The sequence below is a fragment of the Perca flavescens genome, chromosome 4 (assembly GCF_004354835.1).
Source record: "Perca flavescens isolate YP-PL-M2 chromosome 4, PFLA_1.0, whole genome shotgun sequence".
NCBI lineage: Eukaryota > Metazoa > Chordata > Actinopteri > Perciformes > Percidae > Perca > Perca flavescens.
The window spans coordinates 32,670,088-32,685,023 of record NC_041334.1 but is presented as its reverse complement, the minus strand read 5'-3'; the positions used below and the strand labels follow the sequence as shown (position 1 = coordinate 32,685,023).

The window sequence follows — 14,936 nt, the reverse complement described above, 5'->3', positions numbered from 1 at the left end:
ATGTGGCAAACTGAACAGTTGGTGTGCACATTAAATTAATTAGATGTTATATATAATACATCTAATTTATATATATATATATGTGTGTGTGTGTATATATATATATATATATATATATATATATATATATATATATATATATATATATATATAAACAGCTGATTAGTGTGGTTAAAATAATTTGTGAGGAGGCACACCTAACACTACTTGCTTGCTCTCTCCTTCAAATTTCCTGTGTTAATTGTATTTCCTCTCTGACTCTTTTCTTTTACATGTAAATTTTGAGTCTTACTAACAAACACTTTAAACTGAATTGTTATAGCATTCACACCAATTATGTTATTATGGCTTGTTGTAATGCGATTACAGAGCTTGAGCCCAGTGATTTGTCTCTTTAAGAAGCAGTGAGAGTGAGAGGAGGTGGTGCGGTTTCACACTCGGGAGTGGGAAACATAGGCGGGGCCAGCAACCGCTGACTGACAGCCGCTCAAAGGCTCTCCAACTCCGCGTTGCAAACCCGTACCGACCAATGAGGTTAGGATTTGACCCGCCCATCAAATCCTAACAGCCAATCGCGGCGAGCCATGGGAGGACCCTGGAATCGCTGTTGTGCATCCAACGTGGGACTACGGGACGATCACCCAGAAAAAAAGGAAAAGTAACGCAAGAAAGGAAAAAACTCATGGTGGTGGTACACAGTCGGAAGGAGGGGGGACATTATTTTACTATTAATTGGATCGTCGAGATTTTGTGACCACAGACTGCACCTGATAAGCTGTCGGTTGAGTTATTCTGGACCGGACTGTGTGTATTTAAAAGTTGGATTTATTCGACTAACGTGAACGTTACAGCGGCGAAGTGCTGGTGAGATTTGGACGGTATGCAGCGCTCGGCTGGAGAGACCAACGCTGGAGTGTCCGGCACTATTGCTGCGGGTCTTAACTTATTTACTACATCTTCAACTGTGTAGTGGACATTTTACAACACCGTCAGAAGTCAACGTGCAACGTTTTGCTAAGTTTCAAACATTTCGCCAGCTGCTCCGTTGATCAACAATTCATCTGAGAGCTATCCCAGGCGCACTGTGTCCTTTAACATTTTGCTGTTGCATGTTTTCAAACATGTCACCAAAACAGCTATCCTATCGAGAACGTAGTTGTTCTAGCCCTTTATGAACATACTATTTCAACTTGAATTTCAGTTCAGGGCGATATACAAGTTCGCTGTAACATCCTTTTGCTGCTTTATCTGTGAATCACCTTTGATTTTTAGCCCGCGTCGGACACCAGCGGAGAAAGTTGGACTGGGAACTTGTGTCCTACATGACTGGGACTGGGATGGGAAACGTTTTACTGCACCACAGTTGTTTATGCTAGCCTCTGTAGTACAAGAAGACAATTCATGTGCTATAAAAGGCATTCAGTCTCTCCGAAGCTACATTAATATTCCAGTTTGTGGAGAGAGCTCAGCGGCCGCGCTATTAATACTGGATACAAAATGGCGGCGTCCCTGGGACGTTTTGGATATCTTTCTTCTTCTGTTTTTTATTTAATTTTGTCGGTCGAACTATTCATCAGTTACGGAGTGAGTTCAGACTTGCCGTGTGCCCAGAACTGTACCTGCAGCGGAGATTCAGTGGACTGTAGTAACCTGGAGCTGACAGCTACGCCTCTGGACCTTCCAGTCCGGACTGTTTCCTTGTAAGTAAAGCGCTCAGTTGCCCTAACCTATTTATTGACCTGTCCTTAACGGGGTAGCTAACTATGTTTGTAAAGAAAATGAAAGTGCGTAATAGCATCGACAATGTGTGTCAACGGCGTAATGAGTTAGCCGTTCGGCAGTGGACCCCTGTTGATACGGCTTTCTCTCAAAAGTATCTCGTCTGAGAAGATTTTAGTGTTTATGATTTCAGTTGCATAATTGGCTATCAAGTGCAACAGAGAGAGAGAGTGAGACCAGCTCTCGTCTTTATTACTGCTTCGTAACAGCAACTTTGAGTACGTTTTACAAGGAAAATGTAAACTTAAATCAACTTTCCAGTGGGGACACCCTGTTACCGTATTAAGGTCCCTGCACCCCCTTTCTGGAAACTAATGGAACAACAAACCACCTGCACTGTTCGCTCAGACATCACGTCGTAACGTGATTAGGGTTGTTTATGCATCATCTTTCACAACAGGCGAAATGGTTCCTTAATCGAATTTGACTGTAGGCCAAATACATTATTCTAGTATACATTGTTTATGTCAACTTATTTGATGACACTTTTCTTTTTTTTAACTTAGACTGTCAGGTTTGTATTCTCATGCATTTACAGCTATGTTAATGCTAGTAGACATAATGGTGTAAAATGCCTTGAAATGTGGATAATAAAAAAAGACCTCTGTATTGGGTCTTAAAATGATGCCGTTAGTTTGAAAACTCTTCTTAATGTGTCAGACTTTAATTGCCCCTTAAACAGTTCTCTTTTAAAATTCCTAATATAATTTATTTTAATGTGAAGTCACTTTGCCTTAAAATTAGATTAATTTACAGACATATTAAAGACCATGACTCATTATCTTTAGCAGTCAGTACATTTTTATATCATTCTTAGTTGGTAGACGATACTAGACGTGCATTTTAATGTGTGAAAATGTATTCACGTTTCCAATGTTAGAATGAACAAAACGGTCCCCTCAGGGTGAGTAAACAAATAGAACCAAACATATCATGACAAATAAACCTCTTCAGTCATTCAGTCAGATTTATGACAGTTATTACCACAATTCCCGTTTCTGTGTTTCTAGCCATAGTTCACAAATTACATTTCTTGTAAATTAAGCATTGATTCCTCAGGATAAGACTGACAACAGTTGAAATGCTGTGTGCCAGCTCATTTAGGAAATGAGCCAATTTGGGATATTTTTCATAGGCAATCCTCCAATGTCTGGGAAACCTCAGCACTTATCAAGCTGAATGACACAATTTATTTACAGACAACACAACTCTGTCCTCCCAATCAACATTTTGGCTCTCCCCTCAATATATTGTAACCAATATGAACCCTAAATAAATCCTTAGTGACCATTGTGCATCATGTTACAAAATCTGTGTGTGTGTGTGTGTGTGTGTGTGTGTGTGTGTGTGTGTGTGTGTGTGTGTGTGTGTGTGTGTGTGTGTGTGTGTGTGTGTGTGTGTGTCGCTGGGAACGTGGAGTTGAAGACCAAAGACTTCTCTGGCTCCCAGGTTCCTATGTTGGGCAGTTTATCTTCCCCTGGGAAGTAAGGAATGCAACTTTTAAAAAGTACTCTAAAAACATGAATAATGGCACTTGTGCCCGGGTAGCCTCCTTGCCCTGAAGCACCACTTAGCCAAATTCAAGTGCTTTATCATGCAAGTACGCAGGCACACACTGCTCCTCCTGTCCTCGTGGACAATGGACAACTACGTTGGGACAATTGTCCCATCTGAAACAGCTGCTCTAAACCTTTTTGGTCCTGTAAAGATAGGGTCCTGTGTGAGCTCTGTCTCGATCCAAGTCTATTTCTGTTATCTCGGGCCGAACCTTATCGGTCAAGATATAAGGACCCGCAATCTTGTTGTTTTTCAAAGGGACTTCTTTATGACTTTATAATCTTTTAAAACACCTAGGTTGCATATTGCCACACAACTTGAGATAGTTGCACGATGTTGGCAGGTAACTCAAAGGGAACCAGCTCTGTTCCTCCGGGATCTGTAAATGAGCCGGATTAGCAGATGATTACTGTAAACCAAAAGAGACAAGTATGGACAATTTCACTTGTGGCCTAGTGTGATCCCATTATAGGGTACCATACGCCAAGTCCTGTCCGCTTGAGTGAATGAAATTACTTTTTGTGTTGTGGGTTGAAAGTTATTCTAGTTTCTGAGTGCTTCCTTTGCACAGGAATGTGTGTGCTGCCTGTGGGTGTACGTTATTCTCAGACTAAAGGGAAAACTGGTACGAAATGACAAGTTGATGTAGCAAGAGTTATAGTACAGTGCAAGAATCATAGCTTTATCCTGTCAATAGAGCAGTTTCAGTTTGCACGATGCCGTGGTCTTAAACAAATGCTGTTGTTGTCCGTCTCTACCTTGAGCCATCTGAGCCAAGTGAAATCGACTGTCTGTGTTATGTTTACCCCAGGGAGGGAGCAGCAGCACCAGCAGTGGTGATAGGGAGGACAGTATTGGTGTGTGTCAGTAAGCACAAGTGACCTAAGCCAGCTTCCCTTCCTCTCTCTTCTACATAATGCCAGTGTAAGGCTCAAAAGAAAAATCTCAGTAACCCTAAACACTTGTAGGGTTTGACTGGTAAACAAGCATCTAAAACACGCACGACTGCAGTTGTTAATCAACAAGAAAACCCCCCAATTAGTTTTACATACGCATGCTTTGTACAACTACTTGCAGCCGTTTAACGTCCTCTATGTTCTGCTTTGCTCAAGTTCAAGGAGAAAAGATAAATCCAGTTAGAAAAATAAATGATTTCCCACCCTTTTGTGTGGGTGAAGAAGGATTGCACTGTCATGTATTTACTGCAATTATCTTTAAACAGGCTCTTAAATTGGGATTACAGTAATGAACGCAGCAGTAGAACCTCAGGACCTGCATTCATACAGCAGAGGAATAGTTCTTAAGGAGAGTCCTCGTATCTCCGCATGTAGGAGCATTGCACAGCATTTAGGACTTGTGTGCAGGTGGAAAATGATTTTGCTCACATATTCTGTGGACATGGAAATATCGGAACAGAAAAATACTTGGCACATCTATTACATGAGACAGGTGTGTATGAGAGGGACGAGTAGGTCAAAAGTTGCAAAGTTACGTCTGTGATATAGCGGCTTTAAGCCTGTGCAGTCACTCATTTGTTTGTCAGACATATCCTTTGCTGTTTTACATCAGTGCTTCTAACATTTAACAAACTGACCACCAGTCTCAGATGTCTGTCCATTGTTTGTGATTGATGAATACATTAATAACATTCAAAGCAAGTTTGCTCTCACACAGTCACATATTCCCTCTTAGGAGTGGTGCCTTATCTTATTTGCAGGCAGGGTAATGTGCATAAAAAGCATTTTGCCCACAGTGCCACTGGCGTAATGGGATTTTGCAAGTAAATAAAAGCATGAACATTACTAATTTTGCTGGCGGAGATTACTGTGGTTGGATAGAGATAAAGCAGATACACAGTGTCTGTTTGCCAGTGTGTTTCCATTTTCTCTCATGTAAGATTGTAAAATCTTTTTTTCTTTTTGATTGTTACAGAAAGCTGCAGTTTTTTTTATTTTAATTTTTTTTATAGGGTTTGTCTTTATTTTCATTCATTAAGGTAGAGTCCTTGCATCACCAGCTTGCAGTTTTCTGGTGAAAAGCTTCAGATCACCTGGCCTGGGGAAATATGAGGGGAGGTGGGTGGACATTTTCCACCCACTGCATGGAACTGTTTTGTCAATGTCACGGTCTGCTGCTGCTGCCTTTGAGCTGGTTCCACTAGTTGGTGAAAGTCCTGTCAGTGGTCAAAACCCTCAACCACTGTCACACATGTTGCAGCACACTGAGAAAACCCAAAGGAAAAGAAATATTACAGGCCTGTCTGCTTGAATGTCACATATTATCAGACACAACTTTTTTAGGTACTGTTTTACTTGGTTACTATTAATAAACATGCACAAATAATTTGCCACCGTAGGACTATGCTTGCCCTTGGAACAGTATTTCTATCATGGCCATTTCTACTGTTGGTACACTTGAACTTGATAGAAGGACTAATGTATGAGCACTGAACTGAGTGCAGAAATACTTCTTCTGTTGCTTAAACAGGTGAACATTTCAGCAGTTGGGGCAGAGATGCAGCAGCACTCTGCAGGGCCGAGCCCCTTGTGGCTTCCAGGGCATTTCTCGCTACGCAGCCTTGTAATTGTGTGGTATTGGGAGTGATTATACCAAGTTTGTTTATTGTCACTGTTTTCCTAACCTTGTGACTCGCATGTCCTCTTGTGCATATTTTAAAGTCAAACTCGAGCGCTTGGAAAGGTTTAGGATGATATTATCACTGGCACAGATTTTTATCAACTGCTCTTCACTTTTTCCTCCTTTATCAGTGTGTTTGGTGTTAAGCTGGATAGTAAAAGTACAGGGAGTTCTTATATGGAAGTTTAAAGCTAGCAATCTATTTTTTTTTTACTGTAAATGATCCTCCAACCGATTGAGATGATTCATGCAAAACATTAGCTGTGAACAAATTAGGAAGGAACAGCTAAGGTTGAGCCCCTACTCTAGTAACAACAGATAAAGTCTGACATTAACATGGAGATATGGAGTGAGCTCATGGCCTCGCACTGGCTTTAATGACAATCAAACAGCTGCTGCCACAAGTCATTCTACAGGAATCCAGTCAGCAGAATAGATGGCCCTTTTGTGAAGACACTTTAGGGCGTTTTTTTTTTTTTTTTTCCACCTTTCCCTCTCCCCCAAAGTCGGTGTCTACAAAGTGGGCTTGATCGATGAATCATCTGTGGATTCTCTACATCTGGTAAGCGTTTGGAAATCTGGAGAAGATGTTAGAAAAAAAAAAGCGTGACTTGGACAGAGAGGGAGAGGTACTGTGCAAGCTTCTCCCCAGAAAACAGGCGGTCCTTCGAAAAAAAGAGTGGGGCTGTGAGCGCTAAGTTGGGCCAAACATTTTTTAGTCTCTGTACTTTCTGATACTGTAGAAAGGAAAGGGAGCATCAGAGCTCCACTGTCTAGACACCCACATATTCACATGTAGCCTACTTAGAGTCCACTATTTAGACACTTATTTCACCATTGGCTGGAGTGTAATTATTGTAGAATTTTGCTCTGCTAGTATAATAAACAATAAGAAGGGAACAAATTGACTAATGATCCAGTCTTTTTCTTTGCTTTGAAGTTGAGAACATAAGGTCAGCTGTCTGCACAGTACTAAAACAATAGCCCCACTAAAGAGTCCTACAGTATTTATGTTATCCTTTTAGATTAATTAGGGACACTCATTTCCTTTTACTCATAATGAAGTAGTCTGGCGCCATTTGTAACAAATTACATTGTTATCACGCGTGTGTGTGTGTGTGTGTGTGTGTGTGTGTGTGTGTGTGTGTGTGTGTGTGTGTGTGTGTGTGTGTGTGTGTGTGTGTGTGTGTGTGTGTGTGTGTGTGTGTGTGTGTGTGTGTGTGTGTGTGTGTGTGTGTGTGTAATGTGCGCACATGCATGTATGCTGTGTGTGTGTACAATGTGCGCACATGCATGTATGCAGTGTGGACAGCCTAAGTGTTACTGTGCTTCCCATCTGGAGTGTCCAGGTTGGCGTTGTTGGGCCCGGCCTTGGGTTCATGCAGTGCCTTGGGCTTGAGCAGACCCTTTCCCCAACCTACTCCCTGTTTGTTTGGAGTGCCTCGCTCCTTCCACTGCATTGGCCCCAAACCAGCAGTGTGAAGAATGGCGGTGCACATGGCCCCAAGATGTGGCCCGCCTTCCTGCATCGGAAAACTTCAGAAACTGAGTCACACTGCTAGCCTCACTGATTTCAAAGGCTGGGGAAACTCTTTTTGTTGAATTGTGTGTGTGTGTGTGTGTGTGGAGATTTCAGCTCACATTTATAATTTTTTATTATTGCAAATCTTGTTCGTCAGCTTATGCTTTTAACCTTGTCAAAGTTGATAAGATATTGTTCTCCCGGTTTCCTTCCTTTGTTTGAATGGTGTGTAAAATGCCGGCCTGGAGCTGGTGTTGGCTTTGTGTACACTCTCACTGCAGTTGCCCGGCTATAAACTGGCCTTTAATGACAGGAAGAGTGCTGTGTGTGTGTGTGTGTATGTGTGTGTGCGTCTGGCCCTCTGACACTCAGGTTATTATTTGACTAGTTTTATGATGCTCTGAAATCGACCACATTAAAGGGCCTTTGTCTTCCAGCTAGTCTACAGAAGGCTCATCACTGACATCACTTCACACTTTCAGCGAGCAAAGTTCACACTGTTTTTATCTATGGTAGAAATGGTAAAGATAATGACGAAGTATCTATGTATGTGCAAATCCCTGCACACCCCCCCCCCCCCACACACACACACACACACACACCATATCTCTTCTCTCCCACACACAGTCTGTGTGCTGACTTACAAGCATAGTGTCATATGCTATGACATCACTGTACTCCCACAGCACACCATAACAGCTATTTTTTAAAGCTTTTTAATGAGTTTTATATGTCAGATCAGCTACATGGTCCAGCAATGACGGTCTACAGCAGGCGCTGAGCACTATTTTTCATCCTCAGACAGTTTGCTGAGTCAGGCGAGCCTTTTATGAGTTGTCTTTTAAATCCTTTTTTTTTTTTTTTTTTTTTTTTTCTCAGGCAGGCTCAGATTAGAGCTAATGATTCAGATTGCTTATGTATCCTTCCAGTAGTTGGCTGATTGTCAGTTGATTGGTTTTTGTTAAGCCTAAGATAAATGCCCTTCAAAAGTTACTAGGGTCACACTAGTAGCATTTGTTAGAGTGACTTTACCATTTGTCTTTTTTGTGGTATTATTGTGCTGTAACCTTGCATTTTACATTTCTGCTGTGTGCCACAGAGAAGCTTTTTCCTCTTGATATTTAACAGTCTTTCGGTGTTTGTGGTTATTGTTTGTATTGTGTTTGTGTGTGCGTGTGTGTGTGTGTGTGTGTGGGGGGGTGTTTGGGTTGTGGTGGCTGGGTGGGGTTGGAAGGTGGGAGTGTATTACTACACCTATTTATTTCAGACCAGCACTCTTCCAGCTGCCCTCTTGTTTCCTGTCAATCCACTTCTGCTGACACAGAGGTTATGGTCACCGTTGTGCTCAGTGATGGCCAGCAGGAACACAGCTGAACTGTTGGCTAGTGCGGTTTAGAACAGACTGTAGGCTAAATCTTATTTCAGTTTTTTTTTTATATATTTGTAATATAAGCAGTTTTTACTTGAATATGCTGACTTCTGAAGAACTTTGTGCTGAATGGAGGCTGGAGTATGCCACCAGAATAGTCATAGAATGTTTCTGTGGTTAGTAATGATTGATGATTGATGATAAATGACTTGTAGCACAACTGTTAGTGCAAGAGTAATAACATGATCGTTCACTTTTGATAATTCTGTTTAATTGTCTTTTTGGACCGTGAATAATTTAATCTTAGATTTTCAAATGAACATACAAAATTCTCACATGGCTGCAGTGCACCAGTCAGAACAGCTTGTGTTCAGTGAGAAAGTAAGCATTTGGCTCAACACACAGCCTTGAATTATCACACACTTTCTTTGGTTAAGTACCTGGCAAAGAGATCTTTTGATTTTGATCCTGCTGACTAATGTCAAACAGTCCTGCCCCTTTGTACAAACTAGTTGTACCATACAATGGAATGCTGTGTTTGAAGCATTTAGCCAAACTGCTTTGTGGTGTTTGCCGTGGCTAATCACAGCGACTGTTCCCATCTTAACTATATCCTTTTCCGGCTGGTTGAATCATAAAGGTTGTTGTGCCATCGCTGGTTTGTTCTCTGCACCCGCTGTAGAGCTTGACCAGTTATTTGGAAGATTCTCATTCTTCTCAGTATGTTTGTTTCTGCTGATGTTGGTCCCAACATCTTTCAAAGTCAAAAACTCTAATGACTTCAAGGCTTCTTCCAGAAACGGCATGATTGGAAGTTTACTTTCTGGAAAGCATTAACCACACATAGCACTGGAGTCCCTCCCAAACCCTCCTTCCACAGGGGTGTAGGAAGGGAAACCGGCGTTATCACCAGCTCCATACAGTAGGTGTGAAAATACTGTGATACTTATCTTATCTGATAGGCAAGAAAACATATCTGGCTGAGATGAAGAGGGAGAGAAAAAGGCTCAGTTGCGTAAACACCATCGATGACTGAGAAAAAGGGCCTCTTTCTTAGTCATCGATGGTGTTGCATGCTCACACAAAGGACCAGTTTTGTTTGTTGCTGTGGCCTTTAGCACCAGTACGGCAGGTTTGGCTCTCAGACGTGACTTTCTTTTTTTTCCGTAGCCATCCCTTTGTTCTGTTTTGCCTATTTCCTCCACCTTAAAATGCAAATAAAAAGAAGAAAGAAGCTATTTGAAGGTGGTGTCCTGGATAAATCTTTATTTGCCTATAATGCAAGGTCCACTACTAGTAAAATCTCTTGACCGGTTTTGTGCCAGAAGCAGGTTGATAAAAACTACTGATTGTTCTTCCAGATGACCGCGCTCTCCCAAGTTAATCTTGTCTAAGCTGTGTGTGTGTGTGTGTGTGTGCGTGTGTGCGTGCGTGTGTGTGTGTGAATATATGTATCTTCAGGCAGAGGCGGGCCATAGAAAAGCTGTGATTTTTCACTTACAAGGTAATTGCCTCCTGTTGCAGGGGACGACAATTTAGTGATCTGGGCCGTGATGGGAGGTGCCCAGTAAATGATCATAACATAGACGCACATGCACACCTCCCTGTCAGGCCTGTGTCTGGAGGGCAGACACATGCTCTGCTATTATCTCGTCACACACACACACGGGGCGGGAGAAAGATTTGGGGGGGAGACTGTCATTATCTGCAATCAAGCACAGAAGACGAGGAAGGGAAATCTGTCAAGTGAGATTGAGATTGATAGGCATAAATAGTATTAAAAAGTGGAGGGTGCATGATGTCAGTCTTTGCTGTGGTGTTCACCCAGCCTCCTCACATTTGCTTTCTTAATATCCATTCCTACTTTCTCTAAAATAAACAGCCTCAGAGTTCAGCCCCTAAACCCCCCACAACGGTGTTTTAAGGCCAACGATGGGACAAGAGGGTGAGGAATGTGTTGCATCAGGTGAAAGTGTCCCCAGTGTCTGGGAACAAGCAGCCATCTCTCGGCAGGCTTGTGAAACATTCCTGGGCTGTCTCTCACGTCTGGACAGAGGGATGGAGGGATGGAGGGGCGGGAGGCAGGCGGCACGGAGCTGTGGGCTCTCTTTGTCTGGTCTGGCCTGGCCTAACCCCACCACAAAAACACAAACGGCACTCTCACTGCAGCCTCCCCTCTGCCAACAGGCAGGCTGCATGCCAGCCAGGCAGAAGGTGTGTGTGACAGCGATGGCACTTCTTCATGCGTGAAATAAAGTTGATTCTTATGGCGTCGAAAGCTCAATCTGAAATGCAGATGTGTGTTAGTTGCACACACATAACCTCTCCTTCTCACTCACTCTCTGTCGGTGGTAACGCTGTATCACTGGACAAATCACTCTGTAATAAGCCTCTGTAAAAGTCAAGTGCCTGCCAGCTATTAAATACACTGTTAGCCTAAAGTGCAAATTGACTGTTGCAGATGAATGGCCTGTGGGTTGTGTTTGGAAAGTGAGCCAGGAGAGTAAGACACACTCTGTATCGATAGTATTGATCTGGCCCTCCTTGAAGGCCAGCTGAATGGATGTACTGCAATGTTTTCAGGCATACTTAATATGGACGGATGAGGCTGTTGGGAGAAATAATTGTTGTGATTGATCAGGATCGTTATTTGAACTGCTGAAACATGCCTATGACAATAAAATCTATGAAAAATATTGTTGCACTGCTGATATTTAGTTTTGTAATTGTTCTCCCTTGTGTGCTGTTATATATAACGATTCAAACTACTTTTTCCTAAATTTACACCTTCTTTTCTTTTTCCAGGAATCTTGGCCACAACAAGTTGTCCGACATCAATGTTGAAGCTTTTGAGAACCTTCCCAACTTGAAAGAGCTGTAAGTAGTCACTGACGGATAGAGTTGGGTTGATTTTTGGTTTTACATACGGTGTACGAGCTTAAACAAGTGTGATTTATGGCAAACCGGCAAATTAAAAAGTAGACTGTGTCAGCACAGTACTGTTACCTTCAGTGTAATGAAGCTTCATTTAATCTAACTGGAAAAGGTGCCCTGAGCGATGTTGGGTGATGTCACTTCTTGTTGACATTCAAAGTATTGTCAAACAAAACTGAGGCTAGCTCGCCCCTCCCTCCTCCTCATCCCGTCCCCTCCCCTCCCTTCTGTGCACTACCCCCCAATCCCCACCCCCAAATCCTTATTGGCTGGAACACTGTTTGTTATGTTTTCGTGGTGCAGGTTGGCGCAGTTTGTTTTTGTTGCCGTTTGTGGAGCCTTGGCTGTCTACAGAGACAGCAGATTTTTTACAGTGTGTTTAGGGGACAGGCAGCTAGCGGATAGTGAGGAGATGTTTGCTGTATGTGACAAAAAACGCGTGACATCGCTTAGAGCACCTTTAAGAAGCTTGTTGGAAATGTTTACAGCGTCCCAACTCTATTGACAGAATATCCTCACACATACACATGATTTATAATGAGGCAATCAACAGTGACTACCTGAACACTTTCTAACGGACTTCCCTAGGTGTTGGTATGGCCCTGTTAAGAGTCTCTTTTTTTTTTTTTTTTTTTTTTTTCTTGTGCGTGTTTAAAATGTTAAACTCTAGCTTAATTTTTTTTTTTTTATTTGAATCCATGAGCGTCAGTTGCGATACATTTGTATTCATGACTAAATTCTGACTAACGTCCGTGGTTGCCACTCTACTTCCTAGTAGCATCCTCATATGCGTTTCCTTGAACTAAGTCCAATTGTGAATAAAGTGGTGGTTTTCTATATTAAGCCTCCCCTCCACCACCCGATACTGTGGCCAACGCTGGCCTTGTAAATATTTTATATGGTGAGGAGAGGGCTTGGCTCGGTGTCACTCAGCGCCAGTACCAGCGCCAGTACACAAGACACATACACACACATACACAAGCTAACTGTTGATACACACAGTGGTGACATCTTTGGCAGGCCGGCCGGCCAGTCATACGCTCCTCGACATCTGTTTTACTCCCATGTTATTTTTGGTTTTTAAAGGATGACTTGCTACACCTCCGCTGCGGCAGACGTGACAAGTTGTGTTTTAAATCTTTTGATTCATATTAAGTTTAATTGACTTTAGCCTCATGTGATGGAGCGTGTGACATAGCCCAGACAACACTGTGGCATCTCAGTTAGCATGTACATTTTGTATAGAAATTACAGGTACAACTTCACAAATATTGGGTGTAGATTTAGTTTGGTGCAGCTATTTTTAAACTTACATTGAAGGTTTATTTTTACCAGTAAGACTACTTAATTTTTTTTTCCTGTGCTTCTAATTCTTTCACTTTGGAAGTGTCTACTACTTGGTAAAATGCCTCTGTAAAGTCCTCTAATCTCATAATAACATATTATCGTGCAATGTCTTTCTTCAGGGCACATTTTTGTTCTCTAACCCACTACTATGTGTGTGTGTCACTTTCAGGCGGCTGGACCACAATGAGCTGACCTCCATACCAGATTTAGGACAGGCTGCTCCCAAGATTGTATCTCTCTACCTGTGAGTACTGCCCCATACAGTGCCAGAATTATCTGTATTCTTAGGTATTCTGAGGTCATTGGCTTCTTTGAAATGCTCCCGAAATAGTCTCCTGACATCTGTGGAGGATGCATATGCCTTTGCATCTCATAAGTAATACTGCATTTATGTGACATTGGCGATGAACTCTATTGCATTAAACTGTATTAAAAAAAAAATCCTCTCTGCACTTGAGCACTTTTGGCATAAATATGGAGCTCTGTCTTTAGCGATTAGTATGTGGTCAAGTAACTGACTAGTCTTATTGACTGGCTATGTGGTCCTGTCTACAGTGAGTGGTGCTGGCTGCTTGGGAGTGTCAGCTCGTATATAGTTCCAACTTGGTTGCTCCCAGTTGTGAAACTGTGCCTGTGGGGACTGCCTTCACAGGCATCCAACTGGAGATTTACTGCCCTATTTGGGTAGGGCGCGTGTGCGCTTGTGTATATCTCGGTAGTCCATCAACAGTCTCATTTTTACACTGTTGAGGGAAACTCATGGCAAGAGAAATGTAGTTTGGTAACTTTATTCAAGTTGTCAGTAAATGCAACCTCTGAGGGAAATTACACAGAAATGTATGTGAAATATATGATTATGGCGGTGCGCCGCTACAGAATGAATATAGGGGAAACACTGCAGGTGAAGTTCATAATACTTTTTTAAGTTGGAAAATACATTTCAGGAAATAAACTAATACTAAAGTACTGCTACTTAAATGGTTAACACCATACTTACACCAGCCAGACCTCATTATTTGTAAGCTTTTATTTAAGTCTTCAATGTTATCTCAGCACCAACAATTGTTTGTGTTACTATGATGCTCAAGAATATCTAAAGGTATGTGAGGCACACAAAACAAACAGTACAATGAAAGGCTTATTACTAAGGTTACACCAAAATCAGCCTAAGATAAAAAAAAAATCAAGACTAAAGCTGTTATGAAAGCTTATTACAATTCTTATATCAAGATAAATGGCTATGCTTCTTGGTTTCAGCTTCTATACACACACACACACACACACACACACACACACACACACACACACACACACACACACACACACACACACACAATCGTGACAGCGTTCCGCCCATATCATCTGTTGGGCGGACTGTTGTTTTCCAGCGTGCCATAGTTGGTTCCCCTTGTGTGACCAGGGAACATTCTTACATCTCATTCAAGCTGAAACAAGAAAGTCAAACCCCCCTAAGCTAGTCTACAGCTAACCGTTAGCTTCACTCCGTGTATATGCTTCCGGCTGATGGCCTGGTGGTAAAGTATGCGGCTGTGGTTTCTGTAATATTGGTCATGATCATATCATGTTCGGTGCTTTGTTTGAGTCACACCTCTCCCTTTGTGTCATCTGCCTGCTTCTCAGAATCATGATGCACTAATGTGGTCAGAAAATATCTGTAAGCTCTGGACAGTTATTAAGGGATAATTTGAGGTTTGATTAAGCAACTCAGACATCTGTCTGTTTCCAAAAGTGTGAACTATTGTTATTGTGTGTTATTAGGTTTTCTATCAG

The 14,936-nt window shown here is 42.1% G+C and overlaps 1 protein-coding gene across 1 annotated transcript in view; it reads left to right on the top strand.

Moving 5' to 3' along the window:
* The first annotated feature begins 593 nt into the window (after positions 1-593).
* Positions 594-14,936, top strand: part of lrig1 (leucine-rich repeats and immunoglobulin-like domains 1) — a 34,511-nt gene continuing 20,168 nt past the window's right edge. The window contains exons 1-3 of the mRNA XM_028577000.1: positions 594-1,700; positions 11,670-11,741; positions 13,315-13,389. Of these exons, the coding sequence (XP_028432801.1) occupies positions 1,498-1,700; positions 11,670-11,741; positions 13,315-13,389 (350 nt within the window). The 5' untranslated portion in view covers positions 594-1,497. The remainder of the gene's footprint in view (positions 1,701-11,669; positions 11,742-13,314; positions 13,390-14,936) is intronic.